This window comes from Coregonus clupeaformis, chromosome 30 (assembly GCF_020615455.1).
Source record: "Coregonus clupeaformis isolate EN_2021a chromosome 30, ASM2061545v1, whole genome shotgun sequence".
Lineage (NCBI taxonomy): Eukaryota > Metazoa > Chordata > Actinopteri > Salmoniformes > Salmonidae > Coregonus > Coregonus clupeaformis.
The window spans coordinates 47,953,940-47,974,403 of record NC_059221.1 but is presented as its reverse complement, the minus strand read 5'-3'; the positions used below and the strand labels follow the sequence as shown (position 1 = coordinate 47,974,403).

The following is a 20,464-nucleotide window of genomic DNA, read 5'->3' as shown; positions in this document are numbered from 1 at the left end:
TTAAAGGAAGACACTGTCAGCACGCACACACGCACAAACAACATCCACACTCAGGAACATTAAACATAGACCTCTCAGTTTTAGAACCACACAAAGTTCGGGAACTTTCATGAACACAGTATCTCCTTTCCTGTGATCAATTTATAGCGACACTTGGTCATTTAAACACTAACATAACCGCAGTTTAAATTATTTATATACCACGATATCATTCCATCCATCACTAAAAGACAATGCTAAGTAGATTATGAATGACTTTAAAACAGCTCTGTACACACAACACAGGGTAGAGTCAGTGTGAATATGTTCGTTTACATCCCTTTCTATCTCTCGTTCGCTCTCATTTATCCTCACTCATCTCCCTCTCTCTTTATTACTTACTTGTTTCACTCACTCACTCACTCCTCTCGCTCACCCTCCCTCACGCGTCTCATTCACTACTCTCTCTATCCCTTGGCCTTCACTCGGGTGTGGGTTTGGACGTGTGGTGTGTGTGTGTGGGTCTACTCTCCTCTCCAGTGGAGGACAGTGCTTCTGGGAGGGTGGGTGGGGGTTGAGGGAAAGGGGGGGGCGTCATTAGCAGTGTGCCGCCTCCGGTGGGGTGATGGAGGTCAGGGGTTCTGGAGTCAGGGGAGCGGCCCCTCAGTGGAGGAGCTCCTTGAGGTCACTGTCCGTTATCTTGGCATTGTCTCTGACGTCATCGAAAGTGTACGTCTTGACAATTTTCCCATTCTGAAACACTGTGTGTAACAGGTCCTGGAGGGAGACGGAGAAGTGAGGGAGGGAGCGAGAGAGAGAGCGAGAGAGGGAAAAAAACAAAAATGAATGTCAGTGAAGTGTCTAATTGACTAACCGCAATAAAAAGGTCACATTTGACTAACCACAATAACTAAAACATTAAATTTACAAAGGCTATTGGAATGCATTGACGTGGGAGTAAGGTATGATATGTGAACTCAACTTACCACACCATACTCCTCCAGGTCTCCCTTGCCCTCCTCGAGAGTGACAAAGTCCCCGCTCGCTGTCCGGTGCAGAGACAGACGACCTTTCTTTGACCTTTTGTTAGGGTCCGCCACCGGGTCCTTGAACACGTTCACCTGACACCAAATATTAAACAGTTACACTTCTCCTTCCAGTGAAGGTATGCATAGATGTGTGTCTGTGTTAAGAGTCCTGCACGGGACAGTTTTTTGGAGATGCACCTTCCCTACGCCAGCCAGGTCAATTCCGAGCTCCACCCGATATCAGGACAGATTTTTCTCCGCAACCCGACCGCCAAATAATATAAATGTATTTAATAGTTTTTATGACTCCAGAGAAGTATAGGCTATTAGGCTATTACCCTTTCCTGTATGAATTGATTTGTCTGCATGTCTATTCTAATAAAAGGAAACCATGCCATTATTTTCACAATGCGATGCGGCACATTGTCAACTCAAATTGCTTAGAAAAAAATAGTATTCTCAATTACCCAATGAAAGCCTATAGCTGACATACATTAAATATTGTTTCGATAATCGAATAGTTTAATTGAAAGTTATATAAACAATTCCCAAAATCGAATATGCTATAGGCTGCAAAAATAGCATCCATTTATTTAGCAGGGTATACTCAAACTTTTACCACCCGCACAGGTTTAAAATGTATATGGCCTGGGTATGTTCTAAATGAACAAAAGCCTGAATTAATGTAATAATTAACTGATAATTAACTGAATTGTTTTCATCCAACAAATGTAAACACCTGGAGTTTGCTAAACAGCATTGGCACTTGAATTGTAACCGGTGTTTGGTCAGATGACATGAAAATAGAGCTCTTTGGCCATGCACACCATTGGTGGGTTTGCTGTCGAAATGAGAATGCATGAGCAGAAAAGAACCCCATTGTAAAATATGGTGGTGGATCTCTAATGTTATAGGGCTATTTTGCTTCCACTGGTCCTGGGGCCCTTGTTAAGGTCAACGGCATCAGGAACTTTACCCAGTACCAGGATATTTTAGCCAAAAACCTGGTTGCCTCTGCCAGGAGGCTGAAACTCGGCCACAAGTGGATCTTCCAGCAAGACAATAATCCCAAGCACACACCAAAACCCTCAAATAAATTGTTAATTTCCCACAAAATCAACATTTTGCAATGGCCATCTCAGTCTCCGGACTTGAAACCCATTGAAAACCTGTGGTTTGAATTGAAAAGGGCAGTCCATAAGCACAGACAAAGGATATCAAGGATCTGGAAGGATTCTGTATAGAGGAATGGTCTAAGATCCCTCCCAATGTGTTCTCAGTGCCGTTATTCTCGCAAGGTGAGGTATTGAAAACAGGGTGCCAATAATTTTGACCCCTACCTTTTTGAGAAAAAAAGTATTACTTGTTAAACAAAATCTCTTTCTCTGAGCAATTGTATTAGCATAAAATAATTTCCCCATTTTTTTTAGCATACAATATAGCTCAGTATTTGAATTAATTTATACAATAATTTCTGCTCATCCTTATCAAGAGTGTCAATAATTTAAGACCCCACTGTAATACAGTATACAGTATGTATGTGTGTGTGATGGTGTGTGTGTGACGGTGTGTGTGCATGCGTGTAATGTTCTGCTCACCCCCAGGCCGTTGGTGACCACATAGCTGCATTTGAAGGAGCAGTTGAGCAGATCCCTGGTCAGTTTCTGCAACAGAGCCCCTCCAGAGCCAAAGGCGATGTTCTCAATGCTCCACCTGTGCTGCTTCATCCCCTCCACGATCTACACACACAGATACATGCACTGTTAAAACTGACGTGTGTGTGTGTGTGTGTGTGTGTGTGTGTGTGTGTGTCTGTGTATATGTACCTCTTGCAGGGTGTTGATGTCCACTCCATCCCCCTGTATAACTCTGATATAGGGTGGCAGAACCTTGTAGCCTTTGGAGTTCTCCGTAGGGATAAACTTCTTCCCCAGGATCTCCAGCACCTGAGAGGAGGAACCACAAAGATTTTGAAAAAGAATACTAAACATCTGTACGGGAGGAACATACAGAACCGACTGGGAGGGCTTCCATAGGGCTCAATCCCAACTACAGAAGCCCGGTCATAGCTCAAAATATCACCCAAATCATGCACCCTCTGTAGCTCAGTTGGTAGAGCGTGGCGCTTGTAACGCTAAGATCGTGGGTTCGATTCCTGGGACCACCTGTACATAAAATGTATGAGTGCATGACTATAAAAGCGTCTGCTAATGGCATATATTATTATTAATTGTTATTATTATTATTATTATTCTACACTTACAGTGAGGGAAAAAAGTACTTGATCCCCTGCTGATTTTGTACGTTTGCCCACTGACAAAGAAATGATCAGTCTATAATTTTAATGGTCCAGAAACATCCAGAAAAACGCATGTCAAAAATTTTATAAATTGATTTGTATTTTAATAAGGGAAATAAGTATTTGACCCCCTCTCAATCAGATTGTAGACCTACACAAGGCTGGAATGGGCTACAAGACCATCGCCAAGCAGCTTGGTGAGAAGGTGACAACAGTTGGTGCGATTATTCGAAAATGGAAGAAACACAAAAGAACGTAAGAAGCATTTCAAGGTCCTGGAGTGGCCTAGCCAGTCTCCAGATCTCAACCCCATAGAAAATCTTTGGAGGGAGTTGAAAGTCCGTGTTGCCCAGCGACAGCCCCAAAACATCACTGCTCTAGAGGAGATCTGCATGGAGGAATGGGCCAAAATACCAGCAACAGTGTGTGAAAACCTTGTGAAGACTTACAGAAAACGTTTGACCTGTGTCATTGCCAACAAAGGGTATATAACAAAGTATTGAGAAACTTTTGTTATTGACCAAATACTTATTTTCCACCATAATTTGCAAATAAATTCATTAAAAATCCTACAATGTGATTTTCTGGATTTTTTTTCTCTATTTGTCTGTCATATTTGACGTGTACCTATGATGAAAATTACAGGCCTCTCTCAACTTTTTAAGTGGGAGAACTTGCACAATTGGTGGCTGACTAAATACTTTTTTTCCCCACTGTAGGTAGAATTCTGTGGGCCTAATTCAAATAATGCATGTCATAACAACAAGATGCCCAGCGCTTTATGCCCAGCGCTCTCCTCACATGTAAAATTTCAGTCGCATCTCGAACCCTACACTACACTTGTCTGTCCAATGCATGTACAGTGAGGGAAAAAAGTATTTGATCCCCTGCTGATTTTGTACGTTTGCCCACTGACAAAGAAATGATCAGTCTATAATTTTAATGGTAGGTTTATTTGAACAGTGAGAGACAGAATAACAACAACAAAATCCAGAAAAACGCATGTCAAAAATGTTATAAATTGATTTGCATTTTAATGTGGGAAATAAGTTTTTGACCCCCTCTCAATCAGAAAGATTTCTGTCTCCCAGGTGTCTTTTATACAGGTAACGATCTGAGATTAGGAGCACACTCTTAAAGGGAGTGCTCCTAATCTCAGTTTGTTACCTGTATAAAAGACACCTGTCCACAGAAGCAATCAATCAATCAGATTCCAAACTCTCCACCATGGCCAAGACCAAAGAGCTCTCCAAGGATGTCAGGGACAAGATTGTAGACCTACACAAGGCTGGAATGGGCTACAAGACCATCGCCAAGCAGCTTGGTGAGAAGGTGACAACAGTTGGTGTTATTATTCGCAAATGGAAGAAACACAAAATAACTGTCAATCTCCCTCTGCCTGGGGCTCCATGCAAGATCTCACCTCGTGGAGTTGCAATGATCATGAGAACGGTGAGGAATCAGCCCAGAACTACACGGGAGGATCTTGTCAATGATCTCAAGGCAGCTGGGACCATAGTCACCAAGAAAACAATTGGTAACACACTACGCCGTGAAGGACTGAAATCCTGCAGCGCCCGCAAGGTCCCCCTGCTCAAGAAAGCACATATACAGGGCCGTCTGAAGTTTGCCAATGAACATCTGAATGATTCAGAGGAGAACTGGGTGAAAGTGTTGTGGTCAGCTGAGACCAAAATGGAGCTCTTTGGCATCAACTCAACTCACCGTGTTTGGAGGAGGAGGAATGCTGCCTATGACCCCAAGAACACCATCCCCACCATCAAACATGGAGGTGGAAACATTATGCTTTGGGGGTGTTTTTCTGCTAAGCAGACAGGACAACTTCACCGTATCAAAGGGACGATGGACTGGGCCATGTACCGTCAAATCTTGGGTGAGAACCTCCTTCCCTCTGCCAGGGCATTGAACATGGGTCGTGGATGGGTATTCCAGCATGACAATGACCCAAAACACACGGCCAAGGCAACAAATGAGTGGCTCAAGAATAAGCACATTAAGGTCCTGGAGTGGCCTAGCCAGTCTCCAGACCTTAATCCCATAGAAAATCTGTGGAGGGAGCTGAAGGTTTGAGTTGCCAAACGTCAGCCTCGAAACCTTAATGACTTGGAGAAGATCTGCAAAGAGGAGTGGGACAAAATCCCTCCTGAGATGTGTGCAAACCTGGTGGCCAACTACAAGAAACGTCTGACCTCTGTGATTGCCAACAAGGGTTTTTCCACCAAGTACTAAGTCATGTTTTGCAGAGGGGTCAAATACTTATTTCCCTCATTAAAATGCAAATCAATTTATAACATTTCTGACATGCGTCTTTCTGGATTTTTTTGTTGTTATTCTGCCTCTCACTGTTCAAATAAACCTGCCATTAAAATTATAGACTGATAATGTCTTTGTCAGTGGGCAAACGTACAAAATCAGCAGGGGATCAAATACTTTTTTCCCCTCACTGTATATAAAATGGCAGATTAACATGGACGTGGAAGTTGTGTGCATCTTTCTCAAATTGGGATCTTGCCAATAATATTCAGGATTGCGTTAGTACTTTCTCAGAGGACCTGATTGGGACCTACCTTCAGTACACTATCTACAGGGTTCCCTAAGTCAGGCGGACGACAAGGGGTTTAGGGGGGTTGAGTTAGGGTTTAGTTAGGGTCAAGTTAGGCCTAGTGTTACCTTCAGTACGGTATCCAGAGGGTTCCCTGAGTCGGGGCGGACCACCAGTGGGGCGTCAGCGCTGCGGGACTCAATGAGGCTCCTCAGGTCTTCTCCCCAGATCTTCTCACAGGCGTTGTAGATGTCATAGCTGTCACTGACGATAGACACGGGCACATTGGGAAACTGCCTCACGATGTGCTCAAAGGCATCTCGCTCGTGGTCCTTCCCCCACGCTGTGATGGTGCTGGAGAGAAGGAGGGAGAATAGAAAGTTATCAGATTTACTAAAGACAACAAAACAAATCTCTCTCCCTATGAACTCATTCACATAGCGCTGCACTACCACCACTATCCTTATTAATGCATTGCAGAGACTGAACTTCCAGAAGCTCATGTACCCTGGACGACGCTGGGCCAATTAAGCAACGCCCCATGGGTCTCCCGGACGCGGCCGGCTACGACAGAGCCTGGTTTCGAACAAGGATCTCTAGTGGCACAGCCTTAGACCACTGCGCCACTCGGGAGAGTATCATATGGAGAGGAATGTGACTGTGTCTCTGTGAAATCTCTGGATGATGAAACTAAACAGACCGTCATGATTACTTAACCACAGTGAACAGGCCAGGCCAGGGCCGCTGGAGCCGGACTCCCAGAAACCATCGGGGCAAATGAATGGTGCAATGGAGCAGCAGTAAGTGGCCTTGTGGCATGGAACAGTGGTACACCCCACCCAACTAGAGATGTACTGTACATCTCCTGATCGTGTGTGGTGTGAATACACTTATCAATAGCCTATACAAGCAGAGCAGTTGATCTTTGGATATCAAAGCCATCATCTCCTGCTTGCTTTCTGGGGCTAAGAAGCCCCATACAAATGTAATTTGATTGATTCTGGACCAAGTAAGAGATGTTAGTGTGTTAGCTGTGTAGTCAGTGTGTGTCTTGACTGTATTACCTGTGCTCTGCAGCAGGCACAGAGAAGCCAGGCACAGGGTCCTTGGTGCCGTAGTACTTCTTAATCACGCCGATGCCAGCCACTGTGTCTGTGCCCTTAAAGTTCACCAGGTGGGCTGAGGCTCCGATACCTGCCGTCTAAAATGTGGAAGAGAGAGAGATGGTGAGTCAAATGTCACACACACCTATTTAACCCCCCCCACAAACACACACACACACAAACACACCTATTTAACCCCCCCACACACACAGTTCCTCTACCTCTTGTGAGGAGACTCCCCTGTAGCCGAAGTCGTGCAGCTTGTACTCCAGCTTGTCCAGGTTGCCAGAGGTCTCCAGCAGGTACTTGGCCAGAATCTTCTTCTGCTCCCTGGAGTTGGTCGCCACGGTGATGGGGTACCAGACCTGGACAAGGATGGTCTGGAGGGGAGGAGGAAGAGGGGATAAGGGGAGGGGGTTAGTAGATGGCCATACTAGAATGTCTGGAGCTTTCGAAGCACAACTTTCCTGTGCTTTCGAAGCGTCTCCCTCTCCCTCATTCCTGTCTCCCTCCATCCATTTTCCCTCCCTCTCCTTCTCTCTTCCCTTCATCCTCCCCCTCTCTCATCCCTCCCGATCCCCTCCTCCCGCTCTCTCCTCCATCTTCCTTGAACCGTAGTGTGCCTGTCCATGTGCCTGCCCTGGACCCGAAAAATCCCTCTGACCCCACCACAGCCCCATCCACACCCTCCAGTCACCCCATCACAGTGTAGTGAGCTGGAACATGAACCCAAAACCAACCCTCTTGACAGACCCTTTATCCTGCTATGTGGAAGGGGAAGTGGGCTGTTCGGGAGGCTCAGGGGCTAGACCCACATTCCCTGGGAAAGGGACAGGGAGAGGACATCCGCATGTCAACACAGGGTTCGAAGGGGGGATTCCTCGCACGGCAAGCCCAGGACAGAGTTACTTAGCTGTGGCCCGCTGGCAGCTAGAGAAGCCTGGTTCTTTGTCTCAGTCCAGTCATCGTTGAACGGGCGAGTCAATATTATCACGCCGTGTCTAGTCATATTTCTCCCTCTAGGAACTGTGTCGTGTGTGTACGTGTGTGTGTGTGTGTGTGTGTGTGTGTGTGTACGTGAGTGTGTGTGTGTGTACGTGTGTGTGTACAGGATCAGTCTACAGGGTCAGAAACACCATGTTAAGGTTATACATGCAGGGTTACCTGATCTCTCACACACAACAAGATGTTGCTGGCCACAGCTCCATCAACTACACATGAATATGTGAAATTATCATAATCTAGAAACAAATGAATAATCTTTAAGGAACTGAAGGCATACAGGCCTGCTATATCACTGGTTGTATATAGATGCATGCAGTGATGCTGATGTTGTGGTGATCTACAGCAGTAATGCCAGGTGGAGACTGAGGAGGGTGCCGTAGAGCACCGTAGTGTGGATAGGGCTAACAAAGTCACATGCTTCCAGAGCCAAAAAAATAATATACTGTATAATATAGTGGTCATCAACCTTTTCTGAGTCAAAAAGCAAGCCGAGCTCTACCGCTCAGAAAAAGAAAAACAAACATGACTTAAAAAATGTTAGTCTATGCAACATTTACTAGCGAGGCACAGCTGAGAATTAATTGAAATAATTTGCTTTTTTATTTTACTGATGGTACCTGCATCTGATGGTCAGTCTCAGCGGCGGGAGGGAGCAGCAGAGGATCCACCTCTCACAGTCTCTGCTCCCTCCCTCCGGTGAGACTGACCAGAGAGAGGAGGGGACAGTCTTCCACCTGATGGCGAAACTCGAGTCGCACCGCATTATTTCTGCCTCACGCACAAATTCATGTTGTTCCTGTGACCAGAGTATGTGAAATATTCCTTGATATTAAAATAGACACGATGAGCTGCTAATAATAAAAATGCAGGGCTATTGATATACTTGGCTACTCATTCATTGCAGCTGCAGTGCTGGTTGTAGCGCGAGTGGAAGTAGGGAGAAGCGCGTTTTATGTTGAATAAAAACAGTGTCGACAGTGCTGAATAAAAACTTTAAAATGAACTCACTCATAAAAACAGCATCTCTTTGCTGTATTCTTTGAGTCTCTCTCTTTGGTCATGGTTTTAAAAGTTATCAAATCTCATGTAGGCTAGTATCAAACTTTTCTGTGGGGTCGTGGAAGCTGTAGGCACAGTGATTTGAGCTATCCAATTGACCAGCACAGTAGGCGCACTTGATTTAGCTCTCCCTTCAGACAAATTAAATTGTTCAAAATGGGAACACTTACCCGCCGCGCAGGGCTTCTGAATCAAGTGCACCTACCGCCAACAGCGCAAGACGCAAAAAAACTAAACATAAGGAACACAAGGCTAAATCGTTGGCTTTTCAACAGAAATGTTTGGTGATCGACTAGGAATGCCTTGAAGATCGACCGGTTGGTGACCACTGTTAATATGATCATGTGATGGTGTCAGACCAGCAAGGCTCCGGTCTGCTCTTCAGTGGAACTATTCTGCACGTTCACGGGGATCGGCCTGAGAAAGATTCACTGATCTTGATCGCAAAATAAGTAGTTACCCGGGAGGCAAGATGATTTGTAGATCAGTGATTCTGCACAGTGTGACTACTGAGAGGTGGAGACGGGGCCTAGCTCACCCTGTCAGACAGCTAAACGTCAGGCATCGCGGTCATTGTGTGTGTACTGTAGACAAAATGACCTTGTCCTCTCACAGTTCATACGTTACTCTGTCCTGTTTAAGACGCATAAGAAACACTGTCATTAATATAGGGTGCCATTCAAATGGCACCCTATTCTCAGGTTTCTGGTCAAAGAAGTGCACTATATAGGGAATAGGCTGCCATTTGTGATGCAGCACCCATAGAAACCATCCTAGTCAGAGAAGCTAGCTGGTAACACTCCAGGCTAGACAGACAGAGAGACAGGATACATGAGGAGGTTGTTTACAGATAGAGACTGATGGCTCTCATCATAAGTTCATTAAAAAGCGTCACGGTTGTGTGGTGTGCTCTAGGGGCAGGCCCTTGGTCAGTGAGGAGTGAAGTTAAATATTAAATGTATCTTTGATCAGGCACAGTCTCCGACAGCCTCACTGACTCTAAGGAGGTATTTGGAACAGACAGGAAGGACCCAATCCAGTCACATTGATGGAGAGACCTAACCTACCTCTAACCATATAAATCCACTCCATTCCAAAATGGCTGCCGCTCCCCCCCCTCTGACACTCACCTCCACCCAGTTAGTGAGCCAGTAGCATTCTGGGTCGGTGCTCTCCACGGTGAATAGGACGTTACCCCGTGGGATCACACTTCCCTCTGGCACCGCCTTGATCTCTATGGGTAGGTGTCCGTCATACTTCTGCAATACACACACACAACCGTTACAGCAGCCATTGCAATTAACATACACCATACAACATTCACCCTAAAGCCCACGGTCTGATCCATTTTCTTTATCATATTAGTAAAATAAAAGTATGTTTTTAAGTATCTTAAAATTCTATATGGAAAAATATGTTTTTGCAATAGGACACTAATCAAATTAAAGTGACCCTGATCAGCATTAGTACCCAGTGAGCAAAATTGATTTCCACCAAAAATACGTATTTTCAACGTCTGGTACTCTAGGTAGTGATGTCAGAGTTCAGAGAAACATCTAAAGTGATCTCTATGGCCTCTCCCGCAGTCCTCTCGCTGTGAAGATCTGACCTGAAACCTGTTTGTGTGTGTTTTTACTATCCTTGTGGGGACCAAAAGTCCCTACAAGGATAGTAAAACAAAGAAAATTCAGACAAAAAAAAAAAAAAAAAAACACACGGAAAAAGGCTACTTTAGGCTAGGTTAGGGTTACAATTAGGGTATTGGGACAGTGACAAATGTTTTGTTGTTTTGGCTCTGTACTCCAGTACTTTGGATTTGAAATGATACAATGAATTACAGCACTTTTTGTACACAGTCCCCCCCCCCCCCCCAAACAATTGTATTAAAGTAGTCAAAAGTTTAGTATTTGGTCCCATATTCCTAGCATGCAATGACTATATCAAGCTTGTGACTCTACCAACCTGTTGGATGCATTTGCTGTTTGTTTTGGTTGTGTTTCAGATAATTTTGTGCCCAATAGAAATGAATGGCAAATAATGTATTGTGAGAGGTTAGCATGTCTTGGGGGTATGATATTTGTGCGTCTGTAACCTCATCATTATTCACGATTCATTCAGGACTACCTGTAATCATGGTAGCATCCACAATAATTTAGAACTGTTTAAAAACATATTATATTCTTATTTACAATAAAGGTGACTCCAAAATGACACAATACATTATTTACCTTTCATTTCTATTGGGCACAAAATTATCTGAAACACAACCAAAACAAACAGCAAATGCATCCAACGAGGTTGTAGTCGCAAGCTTGATGTAATCATTGCGTGCTAGGAATATGGGACCAAATACTAAACTTTTGACTACTTTAATACACATAAGTGAATATGTCCCAATACTTTTGGTCCCCTAAAATGGGGGGACTATGAACAAAAAGTGCTGCAATTTCTACACGGTTCACCCGATATGAATGAAAATACCCTCAAATTAAAGCTGAGTTCTATAGTACTACAGTTTAACCTCATAGTCATTGAATCATTTCAAATCCAAAGTGCTAGAGTACAGAGGCAAAACTCTCCCAATACCTTTGGAGCTCACTGTAGTAAAACAAACGTGTACGTGTACCTCCAGTATGTAGTTCCAGCCCTTCTCGTTGAAGACGTCATCCTGGAAGTGTTCCCTGTACACCTCCTTTGCTTCCTGGATCTTCTCTGGAGTCACCACCTTCCCTGGAGGGGGAAGGGAGAGAGGGAGGGAGGGAGATGGAGAAGGAAAAAAAAGAAAGAGGTTAAATGGTTGAAGCATCAGTGAACAAGTGGAGTGTATCGGATAGAGAGAGATATGAAAGTTTATGAGAGCAAAAGAGTGAGAGAAGGGAGATGAGAGAGAAGCATTGGAATCCCAAAGTCCATCCGTGTGCTATTAAATTATGAGCTTCTCTCTCCCTCTTACAGAGTGGCTTTGTCCTGCTGCAGGACATGCTACAGGCTAGCGACACACACAATGTTTACATTTCTTGCATTACCCATCTCATATGTATATACTGTATTCTATACTATCTATTGCATCAGCCTATGCCACTCTGATAATGACATTGCCCAGCCATATATTTATATGTTCTTATTCCATTCCTTTAGGTTTTTGTTGTGGAACTGTTAGATATTACTTACTAGATATTGCTGCACTGTCGGAACTAGAAGCACAAGCATTTCGCTACACTCGCAATAACATCTGCTAACCACGTGTATGTGACCAATACATTTTATTTTATTTTACTTTACACGCACGTAAAAACACATACACACACCTACAACTACACACAACCACACCTTAACAGTCACACACACACACACACACACACGTGTGGTTGATATGACCCCCTGTTGCAATAAAGTAACAAGGCTGGTATTTTTAAAAAGGTTATTTGAGTAGAAATAAAAAGTTAAAGTTAAGAAAATGTTATTCTAAGACTACTTCTTGCAAGTAGAACTCTGTATCATTGTAGTGAATCAATGCTAGTAGCTGCTAGTGCAGCTTCCCTTTGTGTTGCTGGGGCTCAAAGAGCAGATGTTCCTTTGTTTCCAGTCCACGCTAGTCCTGAAGCTCTCTACAGCACCTCGCTCTGCCTTGCCGTGAAATCACTTTGAGTTCCATTCTCTAATGCTGTGTGGAAGAATAAACACAGATCGTGGATCAGCTTAACCTTCTACAAACCCTAACCTTAGGGCAGGCACCATTAGGGCATGGAGTGAGAAACTGAGCTTAGATCAGTGTCTAGGCCAAGGCTGCCCCAGGTGGGACATCCAGCTAAGCCTCAACAGGCTCTCAGCTCCCTTTATAATAACTGACGGCCAGAGGAGTTCTAGTCTAGGCCCTGTTCAAATACAGTGAAAATAAAAGGCGTCCTGTTTCATTACTTCCTACTGTGGAGTAATCACTGACCGGACATGACTGGGTAGTGAAATCCAAACCACTGATGTTAGATCAATCATAACTTCCAAGTGAGGCAGAAAGGAAGGATTCCTTTTTAAAGTATTGGAACGTGATCCTGGGGAGAATCTCAATTACATTTCCTTGATTCCTCGCGTCCTCTCTCCACGCCTCCTTCTCAAAACCAATCTTATTAAAGTAATCAAAAGTTTAGTATTTGGTCCCATATTCCTAGCACACAATGATTACATCAAGCTTGCGACTATACAACCTTCTTGGATGCATTTGCTGTTTACTTTGGTTGTGTTTCAGATTATTTTGTGCCCAATAGAAATGAATGGTACATAATGTATTGTGTCATTTTGGAGCCACTTTTATTGTAAATGACACAATACATTATTTACAGTGAGGGAAAAAAGTATTTGATCCCCTGCTGATTTTGTACGTTTGCCCACTGACAAAGAAATGATCAGTCTATAATATTAATGGTAGGTTGGAATCTGATTGATTGATTGCTTCTGTGGACAAGTATCTTTTATACAGGTAACAAGCTGAGATTAGGAGCACTCCCTTTAAGAGTGTGCTCCTAATCCCAGCTCGTTACCTGTATAATAGACACCTGGGAGCCAGAAATCATTCTGATTGAGAGGGGGTCAAATACTTATTTCCCTCATTAAAATGCAAATCAATTTATAACATTTTTGACATGCGTTTTTCTGGATTTTTTTGTTGTTATTCTGTCTCTCACTGTTCAAATAAACCTACCAGTAAAATTATAGACTGATCATTTCTTTGTCAGTGGGCAAACGTACAAAATCAGCAGGGGATCAAATACTTTTTTCCCTCACTGTACCATTAATTTCTATTGGGCACAAAATTTTCTGAAACACAACCAAAACAAACAGCAAATGCATCCAACAAGTTTGTAGAGTCACAAGCTTGATGTAATCATTGCGTGCTAATATTGGACCAAATACTAAACTTTTGACTACTTGAATATACATAAGTGAATTTGTCCCAATACTTAATGGTCGCCTAAAATGGTATGAAAACAACAACAAATGCATCACTGTCTCAATACTTTTAGAGCTCATTGTATCCTTATGGGGACCAAACAATTGATTCCCATTCAAAACCCTATTTTCCCTAACCCTTATCTTAACCTTAACCCCAAACCCCTACACCTAACCCTAATTGTAACCCTAACCATGCCAAAAATAGCCTTTTTCCGTGTGTTTTTGTCAGAATTTTCCTTGTTTTACTATCCTTGTGAAGAGTTCTGGTCCTCACAAGGATAGTAAAACCACACACACACTTCAGGTCAGATCTTCACAGCAAGAGGACTGATCAATCATAACTTCCAAGTGAGGCAGAAAGGAAGGATTCCTTTTCAAAGTATTGGAATGTGATCCTGGGGAGAATCTCAATTGCATTTCCTTGATTCCTAGAGTCCTCTCTTCTCACCTCTTTCTCAAAACCCATTGGATGAAAAGGTCAGAATGGACAGACCTCTGAAGTTCTCATCCAATGGGTTTTGAGAATGAGGCGTAGAGATAGGATGTGAGGAATCAAGGAAATGCAATTGAGATTATCCCCTGCTCAGTCTAGACACTACTGAGCATTACATGCAACCAGTCCATGCTTTAGAATTAATCTGAGCACCTGTTTAATTATATGCTAGCCTTGATCACATGACAGTGATTATTCTGCTGGCAGAGACAGGAAGGATCACTCAGTTCATTTCAACTCTGCAGACTAGTAGCAAGGCCTAGTGGTAGAGTATGTTAACTCAAAGAAGAGCTATTTATATAGGCTTGGATGTCTTATTTTGCATTATGAGGACATCAATACAATCCTTACCTTTTAAGTATTTGTTGGTGATGTACTGCAGGCCGTAGAAGACCGTTGTCTCATACTTGACTTTTCTGTTCTTGGTCGGGTCAGCCCTCTTCTCGCGGCACTCGAAGTAGGAGTACACTTTACTGGTGTTGGGAGGGTACTGCTTGTAGTGTGTCACCTGGAGCAAAGACAATATGGTGGAGACAACATTGATAAAATATATCATAACTTCAGGCTATAAAATGACAGCTAAAGAGATTGAACAGTACTTTGGCGACTAGTACTTATTTTTTAAACATCCCGCTTTGGGCTGAATGTGTCAATATGTGACATTTTCCCCCAAGTGCGCCAGCCTAGTAATTCAAGTTTCAGCCAATGAGCCTCAGCTAAGAAAAGGCCTGCCCAGCGTTATCCAATGAGGTTGCAGGGCGGGCCCAACGGCTCAGTGGACAAGGCAGAGAGAGAGAGCCATGACGTGGTGCACATACAGTTTCTGCACATCTGTGACGTAGTACGCATTTTTCGGGGACCACTTTCGGATCATGAGCGCTACTTTCAAAATTACTGGCTGAAATTATACAAAAGTTCAACAGTACATCTTTAATAACAGTTTAAATAGCCTAACTACAGGATACATCACAGTTCCCGATTGTATAGTTAGTTGCCCTCAGGTATCCTTCCAGAGAAGTGATATAGATATGACATTCTCTTGCCAGAGTTTTACAATAATTTTCACAACCGAAGATTGCTGGTCGCAGCGTCACAGGCATTTCATATGCAACAACAGGAAGATGTTGTGTCACAGGTTTGCACAGAGAAAACAATTGGCTGTCGTAATTTTTTCCTCAGTAACACCAGAGACGTAAGAAAGGTTACACTGCTATTTGTTTCTTCAGAAACACTCCAAAATGTGTACCTGCACTGAGTGAAAGTTCTCACTCACTCTCAGCTGCTAGATATCAGCCTGCTGACCCTGATAAGACATGTCCAGGCCTGTCCCTCTGTCTGTCCATCTGTACTACACAGGACAGATGGACACAAGACAGATACAGGGATGATTGTTCCCATCCGCTTTCCAATTACAGACCACCTCCTCCCAAAGCCCTCTTCAAAGAGTTGTCATCTGACAATTTCCTAACGTGATTTTCACTAGTCACGTCGTTGTCATCTGCTGACCGTTTCTGTTGCACACCCACACAGAGGTGTCTATGGTTCTAGGCCTACTGAGCCACTAAGAATTCAACTAGACTTCATTGAAGTGATGGATTGATATGATGTATTCATGATCAAATCAACTCCTCTCAGAGTTAGGCTGGAGGAAGTATCAACAAAAATCATTATCTCAAATGACCCACTATTGGTCAAAGGTTGGCTCTGGTGAAATGTAGTGCATTCGTGTCATTTGGAGGGCTGCCAAGTGCTTTCTGCTACGTAACGTGACCATGTCAGTTTATGCCTTTCATACTGTCAAACAGGGCCACTGCTGTGACTGGAGAGAAAGAGGTCCCTCTCTGGGGCTTTGGGATGACAGTGATTGTGACAACAGCTCCCCTCCCTCTCCTCACACAGCTGTTTACGGTGGCGTCCCAGAGGGCTGCAGGGCTACGCTACGCTACACCCCCCAGCTCACTCTCTCTAGGTGCAGCTGGGACAACCAGGTATGTGCAGAGAAGTGGAACAGAAGGAGAGGATGGGTACATTGGGGGCAGTTAAAAAGAGAGTGGGACAAGAGACAGGCTGTGCAGCATATGGAACAGTAAATAACGCAAACACAGAGTAATGAGCAAATCTGCCACCAATGCTTTTATTGATTAGCCACGACTACTATGTACATATAATTACACTGGCCTCTCTACAGCGGCATATCTGACCGTGTCATTGCCTCTGGGCACTCCCACATACAGTGAGGGAAAAAAGTATTTGATCCCCTGCTGATTTTGTATGTTTTCCCACTGACAAAGAAATGATCAGTCTATAATTTTAATGGTAGGTTTATTTGAACAGTGAGAGACAGAATAACAACAACAAAATCCAGAGAAAACACATGTCAGAAATGTTATAAATTGATTTGCATTTTAATGAGGGAAATAAGTATTTGACCCCCTCTCAATCAGAAAGATTTCTGGCTCCCAGGTGTCTTTTATACAGGTAACGAGCTGAGATTAGGAGCACACTCTTAAAAGGGAGTGCTCCTAATCTCAGTTTGTTACCTGTATAAAAGATACCTGTCCACAGAAGCAATCAATCAGATTCCAAACTCTCCACCATGGCCAAGACCAAAGAGCTCTCCAAGGATGTCAGGGACAAGATTGTAGACCTACACAAGGCTGGAACGGGCTAAAAGACCATCGCCAAGCAGCTTGGTGAGAAGGTGACAACAGTTGGTGCGATTATTCGCAAATGGAAGAAACACAAAAGAACTGTCAATCTCCCTCGTCCTGGGGCTCCATGCAAGATCTCACCTCATGGAGTTGCAATGATCATGAGAACGGTGAGGAATCAGCCCAGAACTACACGGGAGGATCTTGTCAATGATCTCAAGGGAGCTGGGACCATAGTCACCAAGAAAACAATTGGTAGCACACTACGCCGTGAAGGACTGAAATCCTGCAGCGCCCGCAAGGCCCCCCTGCTCAAGAAAGCACATATACAGACCCGTCTGAAGTTTGCCAATGAACATCTGAATGATTCAGAGGAGAACTGGGTGAAAGTGTTGTGGTCAGATGAGACCAAAATCGAGCTCTTTGGCATCAACTCAACTCGCCGTGTTTGGAGGAGGTGGAATGCTGCCTATGACCCCAAGAACACCATCCCCACCGTCAAACATGGAGGTGGAAACATTATGCTTTGGGGGTGTTTTTCTGCTAAGGGGACAGGACAACTTCACCGCATCAAAGGGACGATGGACGGGGCCATGTACCGTCAAATCTTGGGTGAGAACCTCCTTCCCTCACCCAGGGCATTGAAAATGGGTCGTGGATGGGTATTCCAGCATGACAATGACCCAAAACACAAGGCAACAAAGGAGTGGCTCAAGAGGAAGCACATTAAGGTCCTGGAGTGGCCCCTGAGTGTCACTGGCTGCTGGATTGATGGAGCCAGACAGCTCAGTCTGAATGCACACACACAAGGTTTCCATTATGTCTGTAGGTGTACACATACACATGACAACAATAATCAACAGAATATTTCATTCTAAATTCTGAATTTAGGGACTAAACAGGAGAGAGAAAGACAAAATAAAATATTTTCAAGAAGCACAATGGACCAAGATTAAAGCTAATGTTTGGAGCCGTTTGACTCCATTCTGTTCTTGTTCACACATCTCTATTTGTTTTGTATTTTACCAGACCAGGGGTTGTAAAACAACAGTTTGCATAAGCTTTACATGGCAAAGACAGAACAGTCTGATAATCCAATATTCCTCCATGGTTTTAGAACAGCTGTTAGGGACTTTAGGGCCTACTTTATTACCCTCCATCATGTTATGGTGTATCAGTCACAGTAGCCTGTGCCCTGCCTTTAATTTCCCAGCCTCTCTCTCTATCCTAACAGGCCCTCTAGTTCCAGATGCTGACCAGTCACTGTATTGCATTGAGCCCAACTGACAGATGTTTTTTGTGCTACTCTACACACACACACACAACAGTCCAGAGAACAGCATCATCACAGAACTGACCAGGAGGGAGAATGATTGACAGTTGACACTGGCTCATCAAATATAATAGGATTAATGTGCTTTGTGCAACCTTTATTATTGTCCCTCTGATAAAGAGGAAACAACATATCAGTTCCACTATGTTTATATAATAGTGTTGTGCCACAATGGTCTAAAATAAGACTGCAATAGTGTGTTGTGATCTGTAAGTGAGAGATTCAGCTGATATGACAGCTTGGATGACAGGACAGGGACAAGGGGCCACAAATAAATAAATACATTTCTCGTAGTATTGTAATTGACAAAAGCAGTCTGTCATAACTATACAATTTCTGCTTGCAAGGTCTATCAATTATATCTATCAGCAGGCTGCTGATTTTACGTCAAATAAAATAAAATATAAAAACCAATCAAAAACAGCCCAAATTATACACCATTCATCTCTCATTTGATGTGCACTGAATGCACTCACTCCACCTCCGTCTTCGACAATATCGTCAAAAAAGGATCGCACAAAGACCTGGATCGTATCCAAAAGCTTACCAAAGTTTCGCTTTTGTTTCAGGATCTGCCATTATAGAAAAAACAGTAGGGAAATGGATAGTAGCACAAGACACAGGCCTGTTAGTTACGTCTCTTGCAGAAGTTAGCCTTCCCTCGGGTTGGTAGCAAAATCACCCGCTCCATTCTTTGCTTGTTTGCTAGCGCTAGCTACCGCCTCTTCAATTAGCTGCTATAGCGTTCCCATTCACAACACATAGCCTATATATCCTCTACTCATTCGTTAGCTGCCTGCCTAGCAAGCGTAGCTAGCTGCGCAAAGGTGAGCATCTGCGTAGATTCGCCGGGGGCATTCCGTCAGTCATCCGGGATGAAAATAAGCAAAAGGATCCTTTCAGAATTTGGTAGTCCCTTTTCTACCTGCCCCTCTCTCCTCCCCATTTGGCCTAGCGATCTGACACAGAAAGCGACCAAGGCATGATGGCCTTGGAGGATGCAACCACCTTGGCTGATATAATTCCATTCACTGAACCTACGCAGACAGTCGCACTAATATACCGGCGTCGCCCACTCACCTTATAAGAATCAGTAGCTAACAATATGTTGAAATGAGGGTCTCTGTGCTCCATCTTCCCCTTGGTTTCAGTAAGTCGCGGTTGTCAGTATTATTGCTCCGTACCGGGGACTCACAACCTTATCTCCGTCGCTGGGGAAGAGACAATGAAGAGACCGAGGGGGGCGGGCATAACGCGGGCGTAAGGAGGCGGGCCTTGCGTCACACAAGCGGAGGGGTAGACGATGACGTAGTGTAGGGGGCAAGGCCACAAAGCAGGTTTATCATTTGCCCAAATTCTTAATCGTAAAGACTGATCTAGGATCAGCGGCCTATACCATACCCTTGAACTGAATAATATTGCACAAAAATGATTGGAATTATCAAATACTGTAACTGAAAAGATCGTTTTCTGCAGAATGAAAATGTAAATGATTGCATATAAACATGTATAGATGAAAATATGAGACCTCTGTAAAATGAATTATTTGTGAAATGAATTATTTCCCAGGAGCCACCATTATTGTTGTAACATCTCTGAAATCAGAGACGGAAGAGAAGCCAGACATCCCACTATTCTTTGCAGTCTATGGATCCCACTCCCTCATTTTTTTCTGCTTCAATGGAAGTCTATGGGCTTGTTCGACATTGCAGCCGCCTTTCCTGGAATCATTGAAACATAGGTGAAATGAAAACCACCATAACCAGAAGAGAGCGCTATTGTTCAACAAACCCAAACCTCACTGACAGCAGTTGTAACCAATGACGTAAATAAACTCTGGATTGCTGATTCTATGTTTTTATTTTATTGGCCAGTGAGAGGCTTTGAAGCCACCGTTCGGCCATATTGCCCCTCCCCAGTACGTGCAATCCTCCATAGGAATAAATGGAATTCTACATTGTATTAAAGTATTTTTTGTTGTTGTAGTGGGGACAGTAACATTAA

The 20,464-nt window shown here is 43.7% G+C and overlaps 1 protein-coding gene across 1 annotated transcript; it reads right to left on the bottom strand.

Annotated features, from left to right (window-relative positions):
- Positions 1-569: 569 nt before the first annotated feature.
- On the bottom strand, positions 570-19,700 carry nampt1 (nicotinamide phosphoribosyltransferase 1). Its single transcript, XM_041857319.2, has 11 exons — positions 19,541-19,700; positions 14,828-14,984; positions 11,663-11,766; positions 10,167-10,295; positions 7,194-7,352; positions 6,934-7,070; positions 5,998-6,223; positions 2,834-2,953; positions 2,606-2,746; positions 966-1,100; positions 570-756 (listed from the first exon to the last, which is right to left on the bottom strand). The coding sequence occupies exons 1-11, from the start codon at positions 19,592-19,594 to the stop codon at positions 643-645; spliced, it is 1,476 nt and encodes a 491-aa protein (XP_041713253.1). The 5' UTR covers positions 19,595-19,700; the 3' UTR covers positions 570-642.
- Positions 19,701-20,464: the final 764 nt, after the last annotated feature.

Coding starts and splice junctions, on each gene's coding strand:
- nampt1 (XM_041857319.2), bottom strand. CDS start 19,594: ATGGAGCACAGAGACCCTCATTTCAACATATTGTTAGCTACTGATTCT. Junction 7,353..10,166: donor GGCTCACTAACTGGGTGGAG/GTGAGTGTCAGA, acceptor CCTCCCCTCCAG/ACCATCCTTGTCCAGGTCTG. Junction 2,747..2,833: donor ACATCAACACCCTGCAAGAG/GTACATATACAC, acceptor CTGTGTGTGTAG/ATCGTGGAGGGGATGAAGCA.